This window comes from Colletes latitarsis, chromosome 11, assembly GCF_051014445.1.
Source record: "Colletes latitarsis isolate SP2378_abdomen chromosome 11, iyColLati1, whole genome shotgun sequence".
Lineage (NCBI taxonomy): Eukaryota > Metazoa > Arthropoda > Insecta > Hymenoptera > Colletidae > Colletes > Colletes latitarsis.
Window position 1 is genome coordinate 6,127,488 of NC_135144.1, and position 25,773 is coordinate 6,153,260.

Consider the following 25,773-nt stretch of genomic DNA (forward strand, 5'->3'; position numbering starts at 1 on the left):
AGTGTTCCGCATTTTTCTGTACACACTTCAGCAGCTTGTTCTACAAGTAAAACTAAAACTAAAATGTTATATACCATAAAATCAATAAATGCTTTGTTAAGAAGTTATAACAAAAATATAAATTGTATAAGATATAATAATGTTGTTTCTCTCAGTTTAATACAAAGAAAGATCAATTCAAATGCAATGTTTGATTGGGCATATGTGATAAATTCTTAATCGAACCTTATTTCCTTCCTGAGCGGTTCACGGTAGAATCTTTTCTAACGTTTTTAAGAAATGATTTCCCGTCATTGTTAAAAGATGTATCTTTATTATTCCGTAAAAACAGCTGGGTACAATTAGATGGATATCCAGTACATTATGATTGTCGTAAAAAATTGGTTTAATAGACTATCCCCAACAATGGATTTGTCGAAGGGAGCCAATTTCTTGGCCCCCTAGATCACCTGACCTTACCCCTTTAGGTTTTTACTTATAGGGCATTCTGAAAGAGAAAGTTTACAATACAGAAATACGTACAAGAGATGAAGTAATTGCAAAAATCAATATCGCATATGAAGAGGTTCGACAAAATCGCAACCAACTGAAGTCAACAATACATTCAATAGTACATCGATACCAAAAGCGTCTCAGCAAAGGCGGGCGTCACTTTGAAATGGAAATATAGGTATATTCAACAGCGTATGCATGACATTTTATATTTCTGTCATAATTTCTTAACAAAGCATTTATGAATTTTTGTTATATAACATGTCAGCCTTAGTTTTACTTGTAGAAAACACTGCTGAAGTGTGTACGGAAAAATGTTCCTAATGACATGTGTAAAATATTAGGCGTAAAATTATAAACCATACCATTAGTATAGACACAAGCTATCGAAGTGGTATTGGTGACGTTAGAAGAGTGTCTGACTGGTAAATTCAAGGTCCTGAGTGTTCGATTTCTGTTCCGTGGCATTGTTTTTTTAAAAGTTTATTGTGTGCGTAGTGTAAGTACATGATGCTGTATGATAATTGCCATGTATCCAATAAAAATATAAATACTGAGAAACATGAACGATAGCAATAAATGTATCTTATTTAATATTTAAAGTAATGACTTTCAAAAATATAGACTTAATAATTTACACTTTAGCACTATATTAATTCTATATTTTTGTAAATCATTACTTTAAATATTAAAAAAGATACATTAATTGTTATCATTTACGTTTCTATTGCATACATGGCAATTATCATGCAGCATCATATATCTACACCATGAACGTAATAAACTTTTACAATAGAAAAAAGTATATAGGGGGAGTTTTCCTAAAACAGGATGGCACCTAATATAGTAGCGATACCTTTAAAGTATGAAATGCTATGCGATCATTATTTTGCATATACAATAGTAGCGATAGAATAAAAAATGATCAAGTTTCTCCATATTCTAGTCGCGCATACACAGCTAAAAAAATCAGTTGTGTGTTGCATCTAATTAGAAGCTAGTGATTCCGTACAAATTATGATCTACTATATCTCTCAATATTTGTAATGAAAAAACGTGTAAATGGTATTATTATATCTTTCGGTAAGTACTTTTTTAATTACCCTTGCATGGTATGTATAGTGCACTGGTTTTTATAAAACTAACTTTTTTTATGACTTTGTTGACCCTGGATTCCGGACAGATCATCGTCCCCTATTACCGAACACTAAAAGTCTAAATTTTGCTTATTCATATTCATACTAATGGCTTCAAATGTACTGGAATTTATCCTCTGAATAGGATTATATTCTCAGTCGTTGATTATGCAGGTTGTGAAATGATATTCCATATGAAGAAATAAGGAATCAGTAAAATTTCACTTCTACGGTAGAATCTGAAGATCCTAGAAAAAAAGATAAGAAGACATTAGACGTGCAGCTATCTACTAGTTTTGCTGTTAATATTTACAAAATAATTCTGAAAGTATCTCCCTTATCTAATGCCAAGAAAAGGAGAACTGAAACAGCAAGAAGATGTGAAAGTAAATAAATAAATTATTGACGAAGTAGAAAGAAAACTACAAAAGATTGGAAAACTAAACAAAAAATTCGGGAAATAAGAAAACAAGAACATTCAAACTACGAGAATGAAACTTGGAAACCATTTGCGTGGTTTGTTTAGAAAGCAACGAAGAAGACTGGATTCAGTGTTGTAGCTGTGAAAAATGGGAACACGAAGCTTCTGCCGATATCCCTGAATGTACGGATAACCATATTTACAGTCGCTGTAAATTATCTGTTTAAATTCTATACCAAAGTTTAACCAAAGTTTTAGTTAACTATTATAGTAATATTATTTGTTTTGTTGCTTTATATTGATTTCTAATATCAAAAGATTTCTAAGATATAAAAAACCTTAATTGTCCGGTACTAAGGGATCTCCCACTCTTCTCATCTCGCCAACGCCATTTTTATATTTACTTTCTATTAATTGTTTATATCTTTAAAATTATTGCGTATCTACGACTCATATTTTACACATATCATTAGGAATATATACAGGGTGTTCGGCCACCCCTGGGAAAAATTTTAATGGAAGATTCTAAAGGCCAAAATAAGACGAAAATTAATAATACCAACTTGTTGATGTTAGGCTTCGTTAAAAAGTTATTAACATTTAAAGTTCCGCCCGTACTGAATTTAGGCACCTACTCGAATTTTTTTCTCGAAAGTGGGTAGGATTTCGAGGGTATGTCTATTGACTAAAAATGGTTGTAATTGACCCCCGCAAATGGAAATAATTTTTCCAGAGCAATTTGAAATTTTTTAATTTAATTTTTTAATAACTTCTTAACGAAATCAAGAAATTGATATTCTTGACTTTCATTTCATTGTGACCTCTACAATCTCCCATTAAAATTTTTACCAGGAGTGGTCGAACACTCTGTATACTTTCACATGTTTTTCGGACAGGGTCCTTCCCTTGTTAAAGTCACTATTTGAATGTACCGCGAGTAAGTGAGATGTAAATCCAAGTCGCAAAAATTAAAATTTAGGCCGGATTTTCTGAGCGTCTACCTGTCCCGATGTGGGACGTTTCGTAGTTCTTGGCAAGATTCCGTACGTCATTGGTCTAGTCATAGTCTTCTAGGAAACTGGCTATTCCGCGTGCTTCGTGAATCACGAAGTGTTCGACCATGACAATCTCACGGCTCTTTTTTTAGGTTACCGCGAATCGACGTGCCCGACAGTCAAAGCCAACCTCATCTCTCGTGTGGTCTTCCACCGGAGACCGAGTGGCCTACCGACCCGAACAAAAGAATCGAGAAGCTCGAATGAACGTTTCCGATCGATCGGCCCGTATTACGTTAGAAGAGTCACGCAGCTGGCCCTGATGTTCCTCTCAGTTATATGTCGGGCGTGTATCGAATCTGGGACGAAGAAACAGAGAGGGTAACCCAAAGGTAAAGTGATACCGTCCGACTACATCGAGAGACGTGGGTGATCGGCTTTTTCTCGAGCGTCGATCGAGGAACGATCGAATGGTTTACTTAGCACCGATTGGCTACCCAGCCTCTGCTCCGAACACGAGCCTCTTTTTACCTGGTCCGCGACGACGGGATCTCGTCATCGATTGAGATCTCACTCTGTTCTCGTGTTCGTCGTGGAAAAGAAAAGGCCTCGGAACGAACAATGCGTTCAACGAATCGATGGATTGCCTTGAAAACGCGGGAATAGTAGGTTGCAAAGATGAGGCTGCCAGCCGATAATAAATGTCTCCGTGCGATAACTGCATCTCTCCGGTTAACAGTGATTTTATGGGATCGAATAAAAACCAGCCAATACGATCTTCGTTCTTCGAAGTATGTTATTAGGTGTGAGAAGACATTCTGTGCATTCGATTGCATAACAATCCGATGTTCCGTTTTAAGTTAAAATATATCGTAGTTCGTCACAGCGTTTAAAGTATCGACACTGATAGTGGGAAAGGTCGCAAGGAAGGCAAATAGATTTTGCATGAGCTCACCAAAGATAACAAAACCTGACGATTAGACACGTGCCTATCTTCAATGACTAGATAGCAAACGAAAGAGTTTTATTGTCGTAGAATTTTTATTTAGATACAACTTTTTGCGTTTCAACACGAAGCCTAAGGAATCACACTCTCTTTTCCGTAAATCCGCAACAAACCTTTCATTCTTGGAAAGTATTCTTTCTTCGACGTCTCTTTTCCTGTATTTAAACGCTCCGTGTTCTCTGTAATACGTAACTCGTAAATTTTTCTATTCTATTCCAATGATATATTTTTTATTTTGTTATACGACGGATGTCTTTTCTTAGTGTTTCTCTTTTATTTTTGTTTATTATTTTATTGGTGTTCGGCCACCCCTGGGAAAAATTTTTATGGTGGATTTTAGAGGCCAAAATAAGATGAAAATCAAGAATACCAATTTGTTGATGGAGGCTTCGTTAAAAAGTTATTAACGTTTAAAGTTCCGCTCGTACTGAATTTTTTTCTAAAAAATGCGCAGGATTTCGGGGGTATGTGTAATGACCAAAAATAATTGTAATTGACCCCCGCAACCGAAAATAATTTTTCCAAAACGATTTGAAATTTTTTAATTTTGTCGAAAAGTTTGTCCACCTACTAGAATTTTTTTCTCGAAAGTGCGTAGGAATTCGGGGGTATGTCTATTCACCAAAAATAATTGTAATTGACCCCCGCAACCGAAAATAATTTTTCTAGAACGATTTGAAATTGTTGAATTTAATTGTTAATAACTTTTTAACGAAGCCTCCATCAATAAATTGGCATTCTTGATTTTCATCTTATTTTGGTCTCTAGAATCCCTTATCAAAATTTTTCCCAGGGGTGGCCGAACACCCTGTATATTTTTTACTGTTTGTTTCTTATCTACCATCTTAGAACAAACTCCAGACGTGATTCGTAAGTTAAACATTTTTGTCCTTCTTGCAGCCAGTGGAGCATGAAGCATACCTACTGGTGTCGAGTTTCGCCTCCGCTATACGACAGATGAACATACTAATCCTGAAGCGATGTTCATTTTAAAAATCATTACTGTACTCCGTGAATGAATAAAATTGGTTTTAAATTTTAGGTCCAAAATAGAGAAAGCGAATAAATTTCACTAATCAATAATTGTAAAAGACGTATCTCGTTTTTGCTTTCTCAATGGTCGTTCGGCTAATTACGTCCCTTTTATCGAAGGTGGTCGACAGTAACGAGGGACGGGAAAACGATTAAACGACTCGAGAGTCTGAAATTGCTCGCAACTCGTCGCGAGTAGCTGTTTATCTTAGTCTTCTAGTCGCCTATTTCGATCGTACGTAACGAGAGAAGCTTGGATACGATTAATCGCTTTATGTGCTCTGGGAAAACGAGATATATCTGCTTACGTGCTTAAGGATAACGACACGTACGTTTAAGCGGTACGTGCATGAATCGAGATATAGGGGTGGGTATATCTCTTGCGACACGATAGAAAATGCGGGCAAGGTTATTCCCTTTCCAATGCACACCACAATGGATACGCGGAACCGCAACGATCGACGATACGACTCGCGAAGTAGGACGCCTCGAGGTGGGATGGCTAGATCAACTTACTTTCGAATGATTTCTGGACTCGACCAGCTACGGTTAAGACAAATTTTATTGTCGTAAACGGCAGTCCAAGAAGACAACAAATTCAGTTTCGTATTATCCTCCGTCTTATTGCAGAAATTTTTCGACCTTCTCGCGTATGTATATTCGTCGCTTACGAAAGTTTCTCGAAACAAAAGAAAGTGAAATTAAATAAAAAACTGGCGTCCGGGTTCGCAGGATAATCGAATCTGCATATCGTTAACCTCGATCACGGTTTCATCTTTCGACGTCGGCGCATAAGGACGAGCACTGCTTATCTTGGATCGCGTCGCTCGATATAAGAAAGTCCTGGCATCGATTTTCTTCGATTTGGAGGCTCGACTTCGAGACGAGTTCTCATAATTGTTTTTCATTGTTTTCTCTTTATTTTTATTAACGGGGGCTTATCGTGCAATGGCAGTATAAATGCATCACTTTCGTATAATTTTTTTCTAGAAAACTATTTATAATATTGGCTTAGGCTTTTGAAGGTGTAAAAACATATTCGCAAAGTACAAAAAATAATTTTCTTCTTTCAATTTCTTTTATTGTGAGAGTGAATTTATTGTAATTTTTATAATCCTTTTTAATAATGTAACCACTGTTGGCGGGTCGTGCAATGTCCATAAATCATCAGAATCGAAACATGAAAAATCTTCTTAAAGTTAAATAGTTTGGGATTATACCTATTTAAAAAAAAAGTATGGAAAATTGAGCAAGTTATGAGATATTGAAAAATAAATTAACCTTTTTCACTAAATTCATTGAATTTATATCGATAAAAAAGTATTACAAATACAAAGAAAGAATAGGTTTGAGGTATAATCCCTAGAGAAATATGTACTGAATTGAATAAGCTTCGTCCAAAATTAATTAGTCAATTAATTCTTAAAGGCGTTCTAAAAGTACGTTCAAAGGTATTAATGTTGTTTCAAAATATTTAAAAGTTTAATCTGCTACGCCTGGACCCTGCAGCAATCTTCTTCTTCCTCAAAATAGTCCTGCTACTTTTTTCTTCTTTCGTCCTCTCTAAACTATGTCGCTCTGCTTTCTTAAGCCGCATCTCGCTGTGAGAATCGGCAATATTTTGCAATTTCTTCTCAAATACAATGTCCAACGTTTCTATTATTTCAAGAACTGCATAAAATCTTTCATGAAATATTGCAAACGCCAAATGGGATGGAATTTTAACCATTCTTGAATCGTAATGGAAATATTTAAGAGCTAGACATCAAATAGTTGTATCAAAACTTTCGTTTGAATTTTGTGTAAATCCACCTGAACAAATTCTCATAAATTGGTAAGAGATGATCTTGAATACGTTGTAAAAAGGCACGTTGATGTTCAAACTCACGAAGTTTTTCTGTCGCTTCAACTTCAATTCTTGTATATTGATTTTCTTGAAATGACTTTTTTCACAGTTTCAATTAATGAAAACTATCTTAGTTGCTTCCTTTTCGTTGCATATTTGAAATTATTGTGTTCTCTTTGAATTTCGAAATGATACTAAGAACAGTCTCTACTCTTCCGAATCGAGTTCAGTCTTCAAAAATAAACAGCGATGCCATAATATGTTTAGATTACAACGCGCTTCATCCATTTTAAGCGTTGGATTTCATAAACGTCGCAGGCACACTTATCGTCGAACACTTGTTCTTTCAGGCTCTGACGCATCTCGCTAAATGAGCTATAACTTCGTTATACTTTTAATTAATGAAAACAAAAGAAAAACTGATTTTTTGGACCAGTTACACGAGAAGCCCCCCTTAACGTGACAGAAACGAAACGTCGCGTCGATTCGATTCGTATCGTTGTTCGAATCGCTCGCTCGAGTTGGCCGACCTTCACCCGGCTACCGTCGCCATTATGCTCGTTACACACCGGTCGTGGTTGTAATTTACGGTTAACCGAACGGAAACCGAAGGGGAGCGACCGCGTTGTAGTAACGAGGTCGTCGCGTATAGAGTCTTAACGAACAAACTACGACTCTCTCTTTCTCTTTTCGTTGCTCGGAATTCTGGCGATCAAGCGAGCACAATTTCGCCGAGTGCTCCTTTTCTCGCGCGGTTCTACTAGAAACGATTCTCGAGAAAAGAAACGTACCTCGTGGGCAGAGACGATCGTCGAACGATCGCCTTTTTTCAAATTAATATTCTCCGGGAAATTGTGCAGCGAGAAATTGCCTCCGAGATCCAGTTTCGCTTCATTACGTTGTTTAAGATGCCTCGTTGCTAGATGCTTTCGAACGAAACGAAAAACCGTCGAGGACGCGCGATTCGTGGCAATCGAGATAAACTGTAGCAGAGAAACATGGAAAAGTAGAAGAAAAAGTATCGTCGAACGTAGCACAAAACTATTGGTAAAAGCATTTTACACTGTATCGAGGGAGCTCGACGCCGGGAGAGAAAAGCAGGAAAACATGTTCGCGCGACACGCGTGGGCGTCGAACGGGACACGGAAAAATGCGTGATCTGATTTTCGAAGGCCAACTTGGAATTGTTGCGTTCAACAAACAAGAAAAAATGTTCAGAACGATAAAAATGATCGGAGCTTTCGATCGATAATTTTATTTAGTTATTTATGGGCAAAAAATCCATTCATTTACATAAATTATTAATTCATGGAGCGTAAATTGCAAAATTAGAAAAGACTATAGTCACGAAACAGTATAAAACATGATCGATCTAAAATACTAGTCCCACGTATCCGATCCTCCGTTCCAGTACTTTCTTACCGGACCTCGATCGTCGAGTCAACGTTACACCGCGGAACGATCCGAGCTAAAAGTGTCTTGGCACCAACAGATCGTGACCCATAGATCATCGCAATCGCGAGCGATCCAGTCGCCCTTCTCCGTCGAACCTGCCTCCCTCTCGAGTTTCTGTCGCAATACCTCCACCTTCGGTACCCAAGCTCTCCAGTCGTGATCGATCTCGATCCATAGATCATTCCGCCAGGATGTTTCTCGCTCGATTAAGATTCGCTGATTTTCCATGCCGGCCAGACATCACGATCCTAGGCGATTTTTCTCCGTCGATAACGTCGTCTCGCGATTGAGATCGCGCGCGATCCAGCCGCGAGTCTACTGTCGCGCTAAGAACGAGATCCCGATCTTTCGCCGTGGCGAACCTGGAAATCGCACGAACGAATTTCTTTCCCCAACGGGGTGCACGATGATATCTTTATTCGAAAGAAAATGGCTGGGCGACTTCTCTACGTTCGGTTTATTCGTTCGTTCGTAACGGACACGAGTAACAGCCTGTCTAAATACGGTGCCGGTGAATAACGATCGCTGGAATTTCTCGTTATTTCTCGAGAATCACGGCCTGTCTGCGACTCTGGGTGGCTTCCTCCGACTCGTAGAACACGATCCCTGACTCGGGAAGAGAGTTATCGATCGGATGAGCGAGCAGCGCGGCAGTGAACGGGCAATGATCACGGCGACCTTGAGAAGAAGGCAACGTTTGTTCGCCGATGCAACGCGCCCGGCATACCATCGTATTTTCTCACCCGTGAAGATCGAACCACCGCACTTTTATCAAGAAAGCGAGAGAGAAGGAGATCGGCGTGGCGACCGTTCCGATCGAGCGAGCCGATAAATATAATTAAGGCGACGGGAAGCTGAAGAGCCCTCGACACGGAACGCCACGACCGCTTTATTATACGCTGTATCTGTATCGCTGATAATCGCCGTCATCGCGCAGGAGGGTTGTTAATAAGACGTCGTGTGTGCATCCCAAACCTCGCCGAGTCACGATACGTCCTCTCGCTTGGTCAAATTAACGGCCACTTCCACCAATAGTCAAAACAGGAAATCTTTCCGTCGAATCACCCTGCTCAACGTCGCCGCTTTGCTACGCTTAAGGGGACCAGGCAGTCAGAAAATCGATTTTTTTTTCGAATATAATACTATTCAGAAATTAAATGCCAAAGTTTCATGACGTTGTGATAAAAAATAAGGATTTGAGAGATGAAAATGTCAGAATAATTGTCTCAGTGGCGGACAAAACAAGGCAAAACAAAGTAATTTTACCCATTTATGAAGACTTGAGCAATGAAAAGCTACTTGAGCTACTAAAGCTTTAAGAATTTAGTCTGGAAAATTGCTCCAAAAACATTATACAGCGGGATAGAAATTGTTAAAATTGCAGCCTATTTATTGAATCTGTATCTTCAATAACGATGCAAAATCATTATTACAGTTTTTGCAAAATTTAGATATCGCAACTGGACAGCTCGCGGAGGCAATGTGCGAAGAAAAAAATGAGCGACGCTTAAACGAATCCCAAATGGATATAAAGAATAGATCCAAAAAGAATCGAATGAATAGAAGGATTGCTAAACAGCATCGTACAGATGCTGAAGAAGCTCTGGCAACTTCGTATTATTCTGTTGGAAGTTTTTAAGAGATATGTAATAGTTAAGTGTTTTTCTTGAAATCTTGTTTTCGTTTCATTTTACAGTGATTGCAAATAAACAGAGGTTCAGATTGGCATACAATTTTTTTGACATACGTAAAAAATGTTCCTTTATACACTGAACCTCTAACAATTTTCTAAAATACAAATTAAGTATATTAAATTTGTCATTTTGAATTTCGAATATCGATTTTCTCGACTCTTTTCATATTTAACGAGATAAAAAAAAGACAGTAAGGAAAATTCTTTTTTTACAACTTTAGTTCACATCATAATAAGAATCATATTAATCATACTAATCAAATTTCAGACATTTTTTTTTTTGAAGAAACCTCATTCAAGACATGTAGTTCAGTCAATTTTAATTATTTTCATTTGACAAAAAATTGTGAGCACTACTAAAACATGAATAAATATACAGAGTGTTTCTAGAGGCCAAAATAAGATGAAAATCAAGAACACCAATTTTTTGATTGAGGTTTCCTTAAAAACATAAACGTTTAAAGTTCCGGTCGTACTGAATTTTTTTCTAGAAAGTGGGTAGGATTTCGGAGGTATGTGTATTCACCAAAAATGATTGTAATTGACCCCCGCAACCGAAAGTAATTTTTCCAAAACGATTTGAAATTTTTTTTTTCCGTCGAAAAATTTCACACCTTCCGAATTTTTTTCTAGAAAGTGGGTAGGATTTCGGGGGTATGTCTATTCACCAAAAATAATTGTAATTGACCCCCGCAATCGAAAATAATTTTTCCAGAACGATTTGAAATTTTTTTTTTTCGTCGAAAAATTTAGGCACCTACCCCCTGTCGATTTTTCTTAAAAATTCCTTTTTCATTTTTAGTAATTTTGTTTGACGCCCTACAGAAAAGTTGCCTAATACTTTTTTATAGGTACCCACGAGCTCTACTTCAGAAAAAAGTTTCATTGAAATACATTCACAATTGTAGGAGTTATGGCTGTTTGAAAATTGGACCATTTTTATGGGGTTTTACTCATTTTGCAGGGTTAAGGAGCAACTTTTCGAATCTTTTTCCGATTTGTACGTATTCTCCACCAAAATACGCGTAGTTTGCTTTTTTAAACATTAAAATCGTCCAATCCGTTCAGAAGTTATGACGTTTTAAATATTCGCATGAAAATTCGAGCAGACATTTCTGGCCAGAAATTATAATTTCGGTAAGAAATTTTTTTTCTCGAAACTGAGTAGGATTTCGGGGGTATGTCTGTTGACAAAAAATGCTTGCAATTGACCCCTGTAACTAAAAATAATTTTTCCAAGACGATTCGAAAGTCATTTTTTTCATCCAAAACTTTCAACACTTACTCGAATTTTTTTCTCGAAAGTAGGTAGGATTTCGGGAGTATGTGTATTCACCAAAAATGATTGTAATTGACCCCCGCAATCGAAAATAATTTTTCCAGAACGATTTGAAATTTTTGAATTTAATTGCTAATAACTTTTTAACGAAGCCACCAGCAACAAATTGGTATTCTTGATTTTCGTCTTATTTTGGCCTCTAGAATTCTCTATTAAAATTTTTCCCAGGGGTGGCCGGACACCCTGTATAGTGTAGGATTCCGCAAATACTCTTAATGTCGGTATTATAAGCAGCGCGCTGACTTCAGTAAAGACAATCGACACCTTTGTAATTATGCCACATTTTGGAATAGCCTCTAACTTTGGAGAAAGTGTTGGGGTTTTATTTAAGAGGATGCGAGAAAAGGGACAACGAACCAGTAACATCTAAGTATCATGAGATCCCTCCTCATGAAACCAAATATTGTAGCGTGCATTCATGTTTACCGTTTTCTTAAGAAATGTATCTTACAAATTTAAGTTAATCACACCACCTATAATCATTCTTGTAAACTATTAAATTCATGTATAGCTATATAACTCCCACAAGAGTTTCACGAAGCTAAGTAATAAAAAAAAAACATCTAAGTACATTTTATTATCGCTAACCTGTGGCTATCATTTATTTTATTCCTTCCCCGAATTACTAGGTCATCCTCTACAATAATAAGATAGATGTGCTCGGTTTCGTCTAATATTTATAACATTTTTAGACTCGCCTGCTAGTATTTTTGGAGTTCCATTGTTTGCATATTACTCTCGAGGAATCACATTCTATTTCATTTTGTAAACCACCGCGCAACATATGGACCTCGAAACTGTATAAATAGAATTATTCAAAACTATCCTTGCATCATGTTACACATTTTAATAAATTTTATAAGCGACAATAGTTTATTTTTCCTTGCATACTACTGCTTTTTGTACTAAAGGATTTTTTCCGTTAATAAATAAATAATAAGATCGTTAACAAGTCAGTTTCGTCATCGATCATAGTGTTCATTTGTCGCGATAACGTTAACGAACGATCGGAATACAGTTCTTGAGCAGAGGAAAACGCAAGCACGGAGGGAAAGGACCTACGCGTTGCCGTTCGAAGTTCTCGTAAAACCTGCATTCTTCTGGTTGAAAGAGAAGCATTGTTATGTTAAGTGAAAAGACGCGCCACGAAGGTATGGGAAGCATATCCTGGAAGACCAGGAACAGGAATAAAGAGAGACAAGTACCGTCTACGAGCGGCTCGGGCCAATGGGAACAGCTGTTGCTTGTCTGGAGGCAGCTGCAACATCGCGATTCGAAATCCATGGCGAGGGAAAAGAAAAATCTCAAAAGAAACTCCCGATCGAACAACCGAACTTATATCGAATTCTAATTTCATTTTTATCGACTAAATCAAATTGGATTACTCGATACTCTAGGGAATATTTTTAATTAAAATCTTTGCATTAAATAAATGTTGACATTGTTTGTTGACTCTGCGTATCCCAAGAGCTGAATTTTATAAATCTAAACCAGTTTCTAGAATGAATTTATAAAGCAGTTGTTTCCAATAAAAAGTTATCATCGACGACTCTTGTAACCAGTATATTTGTCTTCTTTTTATTTTTATCATTTAGTATTTACCGAATGGATCCAGGTTAGCCTTTCGTCGATCTTTAATCGCAAGTATTTGACTTTATCGGATCTCGGTACAGGTTTGATGTTTAAAAAGACAAGCAAGTAGTCATTTTCATCGTGAAATCAACACCGTGTACAGATTTCGGTTCGTTAGCCTTCATTCGTTACTTCAAACCACTATATCCGACGCTCGATCTAAGCGTACTTGGAGGTGTTCGGACGCTGCCACGGAGCAAATCCAAATGGCTGCGAGTAATCTAATCCGAGCCACGAATTCTGGAAACAAGATCACGGCGTGCGTTTGTGGAACACGCTATCTCGTCCAGGATTTTCAAGATGCCTGTCGTAAAAAGTGAAACGTCGCGCGTGCGTGTTGCGACTTCGATGCGCGTGTTTCAGAACAGGACGTCCTTAATCGTTTCGAACAAAGGCCATGGAATACAGCAAACCGGATACGTGTGATCTTTTTGCGAGTCGATCCACTCTGCGCCCCGAGATCCCATTTTCCCCCCTCGACGGAAGGTCATCAGCGACTAGATCGCGGACCAACGAGTTGGCAGTCAGGCTGTCGCGCTAATTGCAGGTGCCGTTACCGTTACTTTCCAGATGGTATGTCCGTTTCTGTCGCGTTACCTCGTCCGCTCCAACTGGAGAGCGTTCTCCGTGAACGTAACGAGAGACACCGCCGATCGAGTTTTCCTTCGCGACTCGCCACCCGAAAGCATGCGCACAGTCAACCGTTACATTTACAAAATTCCGATCCCAACCTACTGCAACAGTCTAGAATCGATCAAACGTTCCCAACGATTGCAAGTGAAATTCAATTCCCTTTCAAAATTTACCTAACATTTATTGGAAATAGGTGATGGAATAAAAATAATCTTTTTAAAACTAAACTTTGGCTTTATTTGAAACACTTGGAAGAGCACGTCTGTTCAGTTCGGAAGAAACTACCAATGAAGAAAGGTCAGTGACGAAAAATTCGTCACCCACAGACCCAAACGGTTCTATTCATTGTCTAAATAAGGAAGGGACACAGCTGCACCCTTTTGACTTATGCCTCGAAAAGTGAAACGCAACATGCACATCGATGGTTTTTGTAAATGAAAGAGAACTTTCTCTTTTTGAAGGAAACAAACCAACAATATTCTTTCCAATTTTTCCAAACAAGAAACGTATATTATAAAACTCAGAAAAGTTCAATCTCATCGAAATTTAATATAATTTACTTTCATCTGAAATAAATATAAGATTTCCAATCCAAAATATTTGGATAAGAGTGTTAATACTTTTTTCCGGAATGTTATTGGATCGTATTGGTTAAAATTGCGAAAGAAGCGAGTCAGGTTACGATTGCAACAACAATTGCGTTCATTTTTTTTTCATATAGATCCTTGATCTTATTAACATTTTATTCATGACGTATAAAAATAAAATAATTTCTGCGTTATATATTCTTTTATACTAATCATATATTAAATTGTATTATTGTAATCGATCATACTTATTTTTTGAGTTAAATGAATTTATAAATTTTGAAGAGTTATACATATACAGGGTGTTCGGCCACCCCTGGGAAAAATTTTAATGGGGGATTGTAGAGGCCAAAATAAGACGAAAATCAAGAATACCAATTTATTGATTAAGGTTTCGTTAAAAAGTTGTTAACGTTTAAAGTTCCGCTCATACTGAATTTTTTTCTCGAAAATGTGCAAGATTTCGGGGTTATGTCTATTTACCAAAAATGATTGAAATTGACCCCCGCAACCGAAAATAATTTTTCCAGAACGATTTAAAATTTTTTTTTCACCGAAAAATTTACCCCCTTGTCGATTTTTCTTCAAAATTCGTTTTTGATTTTTAATAATTTTATTTAACGCCTTACAGAAAAGTTATCTAATACTTTTTTGTAGGTACCTATGAGCTCTACGTCAGAAAAAGTTTCATTGAAATATATTCACTATTGCAGGAGTTATGGCTGTTTGATAATTGGACCATTTTATGGGGGTTTTCTCACTTTACGGTGTCAAGGAACAATTTTTTCAATATTGTTAGAATTTCTACATATTCTCCACTAAAATACGCGTTGTTTGCATTATGAAAACATTGAGATCCTCCAATCCTTTCAGGAGTTATGACATTTTAAAGATTCGCATGAAATTTCAGGGAAGTTTTCTGGCCTCACATTAGATTTTCGGTAAAGAATTTTTTTCTCGAAAGTGCGTAGGATTTTTGGAGTATGTGTAATGACCAAAAATGATTGTAATTGATCCTCGCAACCGAAAATAATTTTTTCAGAACGATTTGAAATTGTTTTTTTTTCATCGAAAAGTTTGTCCACCTACTAGAATTTTGTTCTCGAAAGTACGTAGGAATTGGGGGGTATGTCTATTCACCAAAAATAATTGTAATTGACCCCCGCAACCGAAAATAATTTTTCCAGAATGATTTGAAATTTTTTAATTTAATTGTTAATAACTTTTTAACGAGTTAACATAAAAAAAATTGATATTCTTGCTTTTCGTCTTATTTTGGCCTCTAGAATCCGCCTTTAAAATTTTTCCCAGGGGTGGCCGAACACCCTGTATAGAATATTCTCCTCGAGCGTTCGATCATTGGTGATAAAGGGTGTGGGTTTACCTGATTTTACCTATTACAATGATTTAAATATCAAGTGGCAAGTGCATAGCGAACAATCCCAGCATACTCGGTCCGGCCACAAGCTATTTTCAACCCACGCTAAACTCTCTCGCTCTCTCGCTCTGCTCTGCTTTACGGGTCCCCTACTTGTCTCCGTGTATTCTAAGATGCGACCCGGTACCATAAAAAGCACCTGTCTGTCTCCGTTGCTCCAAAATTACCAAGCATCCTCGAGTCGAACGAATTTGTTCCGCGACCGCCGCGACGGTTTCTTCAAACATGTTTCAACATACCGATGCAAATATTTGCATCGTGCACCATATACGATGTAACAACACGAAAAATCCGTCGAGTCCGCCGTCTTTTTCGAGTTTCTGAATTTTTTTAGTCTCACCTCCGTGAACGGTTACAATGCATAAAGAAATAATTCTAGTGAAATATCAGCACGATCAGATTAACGGGAAAACGTGCCTCGGGGGCCTTGAAGTTTCACGTGTAAAGATATGAGGCACGTTTTCCTGTTATTCGTTGGGACCGTTATTTTACAGGAATAATTTCTTTATGCATTGGAACCATTCTAGAGCAGGAGACTGTAGAAATTCAGAAAATAAATTTTTCACCTCCCGCTGTTTCGTGGTAAATAAAGATATTGTGATCGAACGCGTCGTTCATTTACATGAATATTGGAAGATCGTTGCCATACTCAACGTGACTCTGAAGTCGTGTAACCATTATCCATTTTTCAAGTCTGATTTAATCTAACTGTAACGTACGTATAAATTGTCGTTTTAACGCAACGAAACGACTATGTTACGTTTGTTTCGCAAAATTCAAAGCGAAACATCGTTCGATCCGCGTACGCGCGCGTTCGTCGAGTAACCGCGAAGCGACGAGAATCAAGTACGCACGTACGAATCATTAATAACTGTAGCCTGACTCATCGCGAGGGTCGCTGGAAGGAAAGGAAGAGCGAAGAGTAATACGCGTTCTTGACCTTCGCGATGATCTACGTCAAACTACTGGATCGTGTTATCGATCCAGATAGGAGAAACGTAAAACGTTCTCTTTGTTTTAAATGGGTCGGTCAGTCTCGAGGGGGGGAAAAAACAGTCTGTTCGCCGAAGGTGGAGAAACGTGTTGCAGGCGCGCGCGCTGCCAGGCAAAAGTAAATCGACGTTAAATGCCAAAACCGTGACGAATACGAGCAACGCCGTAGAGACTGGCGAAGGCAAATGTTGTAGGCAATAAACTGCTAGCATATACAGCGACCGAGTATCGGTCGCGGGCGCAGGAATCGCTTAATTGGTGAGAACGAAATGGCGCGCGCGTTCGCTTCGACTTTATTTACATTCGCAAATAACGCTCCGTAGGCCGATACAGCCATAATATTTATACCAAGATCCCTTTCTCGCGGACGTTTATGGCGTCGGTCTGACTCGTCGTGGCTCGGCACTCAAACGGCTCGATTCTGTTCCCACTTATCCTTCGTCTCGACGAACGAGAGAGATGCTCGCCAACTCGCGAGATCCCGAAGGAAAAGAATCCTTTCCCATATAATTTCCTGTAGGCCATTACGCAATTAAAATATCCTCAATGAATCGCGTCGGTTGTTTTCATTTCTTTTGTTAATAACACGTTCCTGTTTTTGTCGATACGGTGCACACGTCCATTTTGGATTGCACGTCTTCGGCCAACGGGGCAACAAAGTTAGGAATACGTTGTACGCGACTGGTTCTTGCCGCTAGAGCGAGCACGTGACCAATAGACGCACGCCGCCAAGACCGCGAGTTTTAAATTCTGTCTAACAGGTTAAACAAAATTTTATTAGTACTTTTGTCAGTCTGCGAACAAATGTTGAAATTTAGTCGCTCCGGGTGTAACCCGTTAATACCAAAGTTAAGCTTTACGCCGTTATCCTTATCCCGAACGAAATAAACGTCTCGTGTATAAATCTTGTCTGCGTAGCGGGCATTTTCCAAGCAATCGTTATTTTGCATTCGTAGCTGACGCCCAGCGACCAACGATATTGATTGACGGCTGCATAAATCTTTGCAGTGGTTAGCACCTTTGGAGAAATATCTCCAACGTATCCGGTCGTTGCGGGAATACTAATAACGCGTCGTCGCAAAAGAACCGCGACGAGTCGAGGCTCGATTCGTTACGTCCGACGATAAATATTAATGCGCCATTGCTGTTTATCCCGAGCCTCTTATCGGTTCCAGATCGCGTGAATTAACTGCATTCTGCCGCAGTGTCTGCAATCGATATCGGTGCGGTGATAGCTTACGTGCACAAACAGCGCCAACGACTCTGGCACGTGTAACGACAACAAATATCGTGGCCGGTGGCCTATATTATTGCAGACAGCGACACTCGCTACCGACTTCCAGCGATCGACGAACAAAAGGGTCGCAAATGGGAATGGCGCTCGAACCAACCGGAGGATGAACGCGAGATTGGGCATGACCGTAATATGCGATTCTGTCAACTTTCTGCCGCACATTTTCGACTTATTTCACTTTTATCCACGTTCGAAAAAGATACTGCTACGTTTGGTCGTAATAGTAATCCAACCATCGCACGGAATTGGTAAACTTTAACGAGCGTCGCGCTTTTGCAAAATCGTTTGACCTTCGTGCCCGTAGAAACATTGTGATTGTGACTAATCCGTGTCTTGTTATCATTTCTTCATCGTATCGACTGGCGTTACGTTGCTAGAGAAACGTCAGCGGAAAAGAGAAAAATTGTTTTCATCGAAAAATTTGCGTACATTTTTATTTATTTATTGTTTTACAAAATTACGAAAGATTGTTTGTCTGAACTCGAAATTTCTCAATAGATATACTAAAAACATCAACAGATACGGAATATTTATTAGCAGTAGCGCTGATGTGAACAATAGTATCTGAATTAAGAAGACGAGAGTAGTTAAACAATTTCTTTATACGCTTAAGAACCGTATCAAATTCTATTTACCGAAACTGTGTCGTGAGCTCGAAAGGATTACGAATCTTTTTTCATCTTACAATTGCTTAATATTATTAAATAATTATTCTATATAAACGCACCGATACCTAATAATAACTTGTATCGTTGCTTCTAACGGTCTCATCGATATCATTATTTCGTATGTTTGATAAATAAAGATTTTCTACAACGTTTATAGCGTGTCCGTAAAATCGCGTGCCAATCACTTGCCGTCACTGTCCTAGGCTTGTCTGCCTAAGTCTGTCCTGAGCTTAAAAAGGTTAAGAACCGCTGCATCGAGCATACAAATAGGATCGAGCACACCATAATACTTTATATTTGGCCGAGCTCCGATCTTGCAGAACCGCTGCAATCGCGATCTACGAACGCGGATCGTTGAGTCGTGAAAGTAGCAGATAACACGTATCCAGGTAATGCAATTTTGATTTCCTAACGAGGTCCGTTATGGCGAGATGTATATATTGGAGCATCGATACCGTCGGAACGGTACGCGCGAGATGATTAATATTAGAAGCGAATTAACTGTGTCGTGTGACCACCGTGCGACCCGATTCGAGGATTTCTCTTCGGCGGCTTCTTACGATCGACGAGTCATTCAGGACACGTACCGAAGCGTCTTCGCAGATGGTCCTCGACCTTGCACAGTTTTGGAGCCGTTCACAGAGACTTCTGTACCGCACACAACACACAAATCCCCTTCAGTGTCGCGCCTCACCGCTAAGAAGAAACGAAATTCTCGAGACGGATGAAGAGAGAGAGAGAGGAAGAAGCGCCAATAGACCGAGGTCGTAAAAGAGTATCAGCGCGCTAAGTCTCGACCTCGATCTCTCGCGGTAGGGATACTTTCTTTCTCCCAGAGGGTCCAGGGCCGAGAAGTTAAGGGTGCCTCAGGCTCTGAACGATCTCTACCGGTCAGCGGACCCTTTTTGCTTTCCACGCTCAAACATTTTTACGCTTCGTCTGCTCCGCAATCGGAGCTCCCCGTTCGAGTAACTCGGTATTCGCGGGAGCGAACTTTCCGTTCACCGCGGAGAGAAGAAATAAAAGTAACTATTTTAATTAGCAGAGCGCGAAGCGACGACCTCGCGAGGTCGCAGCAGGAACGCGGTAGAGGACGCCGGTAACTCGGTTTACACAAAGAGGATAGAATGTCTAGGCGAGACGAGAGAAGAAGAGACGTCGGACTCACCGAGCGAAAGGTTGTTCCTCGACCTCGTAGAGCTCTTCGAGGGTCTGTTTCGAGAGAAGCCTCTCGAGTCTCTGGGGCGTGGGAGCGAGATGCCCCGGGATGCTGGTAGTCTCGAACAGGCTGTCCGCCGTCATAGCCGCTGCCGGTTCGAGGATGCGTCAACTGGACGAAAAGGACCAAATGGTGGCCAGATAATCCCAAATTTCCGTCGGGTCGTACGACGACGCGTGACGACCGCGAAGGGCAAGGCGAGCCGCACCGCTCCGAGTACAAGTCACACAAGCAGATTACGATTATTCACTTGTAGCTATCACAACCAGATCTCTTGATACGTGTTGAAAATAATATCCGTGAACACGAGAACGAGCGATGGAAAGGGAGTAGAAGAAAAAAAAAGGGAAGGTGTTTTCTCTGGTCTCCGGTCACTGCGTTTACACGGCCTACGATTTTACTCGCGTCGGCAACGTAACGGCGAACGAATCACCACGTCACTGTCGCGGCAGGTTGCGGCACGCATCTCCGTAAACGAAAATCCTCCTGGCGTTTCGCACTGCTACGTCGATGGCACGAGTCTCCTCGGAGTGCACGCACCGTTCGCGATACGAGGCACGCGCTTCTATCGTCCGAGCCTTATCACGCGCGACCACTCTTCGCGATGGTTCACCAACAATTGAACCTTCCGCCGCGGCTTTGTGCAATCCCCACTCTCGCTTCTCGAGCGCCTTCCTATCTCCACCGTGGTGGGGAAAGTCTACCCCCACCCTCTTGGGTAATCGGTGACGGTGACAGTACACCGAACCGAATCGAACCGAACGCCTCCGAAAGCAACCGAACGGGCTTGTGCTGCACCGACGCGAACCACGCGAAAGATAGATGCAACCCGACGCCATGCACCAACCACTTCCTCCTGTCTCTCTCGGCCCCAACCGTATTTCGTCTACCCTTTTCTCTATCCCCCATTTTGCTCGATATTTGCCGCTGAATAGCGAGAAAATGTTTAAATCTTCAAACTTTGCATAATGGAAAGAAAATTTCGTGAGGAGCAATTATTAAATCGTTCCCCTTGTATGTAACACCAAAATATCTAAGGAATTCTGTTTTATTCCGTAAGCCACCGCGCAACACATGAATCTAAAAATTTTATAAATAGAACAATTACTCATGTTAATTTCATACATGTAAAAATGAAGAATAATTATACAATAATTATTTTACTAAATTTTATAACGATATTTTCTCTTGTATAATTTTTATTTTCTTTTCCCTTACATATTACTTGTTTTTGTACTAAAGGGGTTTCTCGTGAATCAATGAATAATAATAATTATTAAACGTATATAAAACTTTTAGTCTTTTTTTCACCACTTTTAATATTAACATGAGAAGTACAAGCGAGAATTATAGCATCTACGGAGTTCTAAAATTTTTACCATAAATATTAATGGTAGTTAAGATATTGTTACTTGTCTCCTACGATAAAACTAACGTGGAAGACGTATTAAAATCTCGTTATAGGGCATTCCATTTACGCTTAACTATATCAAATTGCCCTTACATCAGCCTTCAAACCCGATAAGATCACATTGCAGGTTTAACATATTATCAATAATGAGTTTTAGCAGCGAGATTTCATCCATAAACCCGTCTATTTTTACGACTTGTTACTGCGGCGCGGAGATTTCAATGCCGTGCTTTTCGAACAGAAGACACGATGCGTTTCCACCGAAACCGCGGGAACCTCGCTAATCTTTGCGAGTTTCATAAAACACGCGGCCATTTTACAAAGTCGTAAAATACCGGGTAACGAGCAAGCGCGTCTCAAATCGTGACGGTAAATCGAGTAGCTTACGGTCACACTAGTAAACGGAACTTACCTTGGACTAGCGAACAAACGCGGAGAGCCAGAAGGCTTGTAAAGCGTGCCAGGATCTTGTCAACCACCGTACATGATTATGGCGACCGAGCATGAATAATTGAATGTATAATTTATCGATTTCGCGGCGAAAGAGCCGCAGCGAGCCGGTCGGAGAAAGAGAGGGGCCTATAGATTGTGGCTATAGCGCGCCTCTGCATTATAGATCTCCTAATAAGTCGGTGCAGCTTCCAATGCCGAGATAAATCAGCTAATCTCGATAAGGATAACCGTTGTCTCTACACGATAACTATGACGTAGTTATACCTATTTTGCAGCACGAGTCGGGACGCGCCGTTTAGACTCGCTGATTCACGGCGGAATTGGAAACTGAAGAGATTGAATTAACGATTCGCGCACATTAGCCATCTCAAACAGATCGACTAGATTTTTCGGACCCTCTAATCTTTATATTCCTTTTATTTTCTTTCGGTATGCATAATTTTTGCACGTGGCATACCTACTATTTATTTTTAGGAAGACGTATTTGTGCGAATGACTTTCTCAAATAATAGAAATCAACGAAAGATCTGAAAGATTATGATTAACTGATCGATACTTCTCTTCTATTTAAAAAATATTTGATCGTATTATAAATCTTTGATTATTTAATTACTTATATCAATCTTTAGAATGTTGCATAAATAAGTTATAAAAACCATATCAAACCAGAAGACGACTTTATACAGTCTTCTGTCAGTCATGGAAATGAGTTTGAACAATATGGATACCTTTCATTTATAAATGAACACAACAAATATACATATTAAGGACACCCTGCTTTTTTAATTTTACGAAGAGGAACGTATTATATAATACGTATCGATAAAATTTATAGTAGCGTTTATCCAATGTCAAGGCAACTTTTAAAAATTCAGTGTTTAACATTTTGTATGAATTTGTATATCTTTATTTTCAAATGCAATATACTTAAACTTATGAAATTACATGATAACATTGTTTCATCGATATAACTGAAAAATTAAAACGTTGAATACCATTTTAGTTTTCCATGAAAAACTATAATCTGCTGAATATAAATATTTAATAATTGAATAGTGTATTAAAGAAACGTTGTATGACTATGACAAACAACGTATTAAAATACTTTTTATTCCGGTGAATGAATCTCCTATTTGCGATGTGATATCGGATTGCAAATTGGCCCCTGAGCAAAAATGAGTTGAACATGATCCACAAACGCAAATCGTAGCTTCTTCTCAACTGTGACGGAACGAACGATTGGAACGGGTATTCATATTCTGAATAATAACCATCTTGATGCGCGGCGACATTTGATACTCCTGTTGAGAAATTTGACCAGTCGTCGAGGAATTTCTCGGACGCGTTTCTAAACAGGATCTTGCGAAACTTCAGGACTAGTTTCTTAATCGTGTTATCTCGCGTTTCCGATGAGTCTACCTGACGCAATTAATGCATACCGTTCAAGTAATATGTATTTTGTATACTTGTTCTGTATATAACCCGTACCATTCTTTTAGCGTAAAATTTTTTACGAGACTAAAACTTTGATTTTAGACAATTGTAAATCACATAACTTAAAATTCATCTTACAAGGAATCTTCGCGAACGGTCCGGCTTCGATTTTGATGAAACTTCGTACACATATAAAGCAGCCAAAAATAATCGACACGTATTTTTTTTGGCTGTGGTAACTAGAGTTTAAGGGGTGAAATCACCCCTTGAAGTTTTGGCTCGAAACGGCTATCTCGAAAACGGAAAGACATACGAAAAAATTGTTAATGGGCAAGGATAATGGTTTCTTATGTACAATAACATGGTGTTAAAAAATTTTACAAAATACAATTTGTTTATAACAAAAAAAAATTTATTAACTTAATTTTTCATTTTATTGAAATTTTCATAATGAGAAAAAATGACGAGCATTTTATTCCAAATCCACTGGTATTAACATTTTAAAATTGCCTCTTAAAGTTTGGAAGATTTTGATGATTTACATCTTGCGCGTACATCCACTATGGTAGTAGCCATTCTAACTTTGTATTTAATGAAGCACTGTAGGCTTGCACTAAATTATACAGTAACAAGTAACAAGTAACAATAAGAGTAACAAGTTTCTTAACAGCAATGAAAAGATTAATTGTGTTTATTACCCACCTATGGCATCATGACAAAGGTGGAGCGATTTATAAATTATAAATACATACAGTGTGCATAGCAATTACTCTATGTAGTTTCGATAATAGTGGTACTCGTCGAAAAACTGTTTGAAACATAAAGATTTCTTACACCATGCACATTTCATTATTGCCACGTCACCGCACATATTGAATCTTGGTTCATTTTTAACAGAATAGCAGTACTCAACAGGATTCTGGAATGCATTTCATTTTTCATCTATACAGGGTATTCGGCCACCCCTGGGAAAAATTTTAATAGGAGATTTTAGAGGCCAAAATAAGACGGAAATCAAGAATACTCATTTGTTGATAGAAGCTTCGTTAAGAAGTTATTAATGTTTAAAACTTCGCCCGTACTGAATTTCTTTTTAGTAAGTGGGTAGGATTTTACGGGTAGGTCTATTTACCAAAAATTATCGTAATTGACTCCCGCAACCGAAAGTAATTTTTCCAGAACGATTTGAAATTTTTTAATTTCGTCGAAAAATTTCACACCTCTTCGAATTTTTTTCTCCAAAGTGGGTAGGAATTTGAGGGTATGTCTATTCACTAAAAATGATTGTAATTGACCCCCAAACCGAAAATAATTTTTCCAGAATGTTTTGAAATATTTTCTTTTCGTTGAAAAATTTAGGCACCTACCCCTCATCGATTTTTCTCAAAAATTCGTTTTTAATTTTTAATAATTTTATTTGACGCCATACAGAAAAGTTGTCTAATACTTTTTTGTAGGCGCCCATGGACTCTGCTTCAGAAAAAAATTTCAAAGAGAAACCTTTACTATTGTAGGAGTTATGGTCGTTTAAAAATTGGACCACTTTCATGGGGTTTTTCACATTTTACGGGATCAAGGAGCAACTTTTCCAATATTTTTAGAATTTTTACATATTCTCTACTAAAATACGCGTTGATTGCTTTTTTAAACATTGCAATCCTTCAATCCGTTCAGAAGTTACGACGTTTTAAAGATGTGCATGAAATTTCAGGGAAGCATTCCTGGCCTCACATTAGATTTTCGGTAAAGAATTTTTTTCTTGAAAGTGCGTAGGGGTATATCTATTCACCAAAAATGCTTGTAATTGACCCCTGTAACTACATATAATTTTTTTAGTATGATTTGAAATTTTTTAATTTCATCTAAAAATTTCAGTACCTACTCGAATTTTTTTCTCGAAAGTGGGTAGGATTTGAAGGGTATGTGTATCCACCAAAAATGATTGTAATTGAGCCCCCTAACCAAAAATAATTTTTTCAGAATGATTTGAGATTTTTTAATTTCATTTTGTTAACTTTTTAGCAAAGCCTCCATCAACAAATTAGTATTCTTGATTTCCGTCTTATTTTGGCCTCTAGAATCTCCCATTAAAATTTTTCCCAGGGGTGACCGAATACTCTGTATTGATGAAAAACCAAATGCATTCTAGAATCCTGTTGAGTACTACTATTCTGTTAAAAATGAACCAAGATGCCATATTTGCGGTGACGTGGCAATAATTAAATGCGCATGGTGTAAGAAATCTTTATGTTTCAAACAGTTTTTCGACGAGTACCACTATTATCGAAACTACATAGAGTAATTGCTATGCACACTGTATGTATTTATAATTTATAAATCGCTCCACCTTTGTCATGATGTCATAGGTGGGTAATAAACACAATTAATCTTTTCATTGCTGTTAAGAAACTTGTTACTCTTATTGTTACTTGTTACTTGTTACTGTATAATTTAGTGCAAGCCTACAGTGCTTCATTAAATACAAAGTTAGAATGGCTACTACCATAGTGGATGTACGCGCAAGATGTAAATCATCAAAATCTTCCAAACTTTAAGAGGCAATTTTAAAATGTTAATACCAGTGGATTTGGAATAA

The 25,773-nt window shown here is 38.4% G+C and overlaps 1 protein-coding gene across 1 annotated transcript in view; it reads right to left on the reverse strand.

Annotated features, from left to right (window-relative positions):
• Positions 1-20,484, reverse strand: part of LOC143347971 (uncharacterized) — a 137,255-nt gene extending 116,771 nt beyond the window's left edge. Inside the window, exon 1 of the mRNA XM_076777673.1 lies at positions 19,829-20,484. Within this exon, the coding sequence (XP_076633788.1) occupies positions 19,829-19,962 (134 nt within the window). The 5' untranslated portion in view covers positions 19,963-20,484. The remainder of the gene's footprint in view (positions 1-19,828) is intronic.
• Between the last annotated feature and the right edge of the window lie 5,289 nt (positions 20,485-25,773).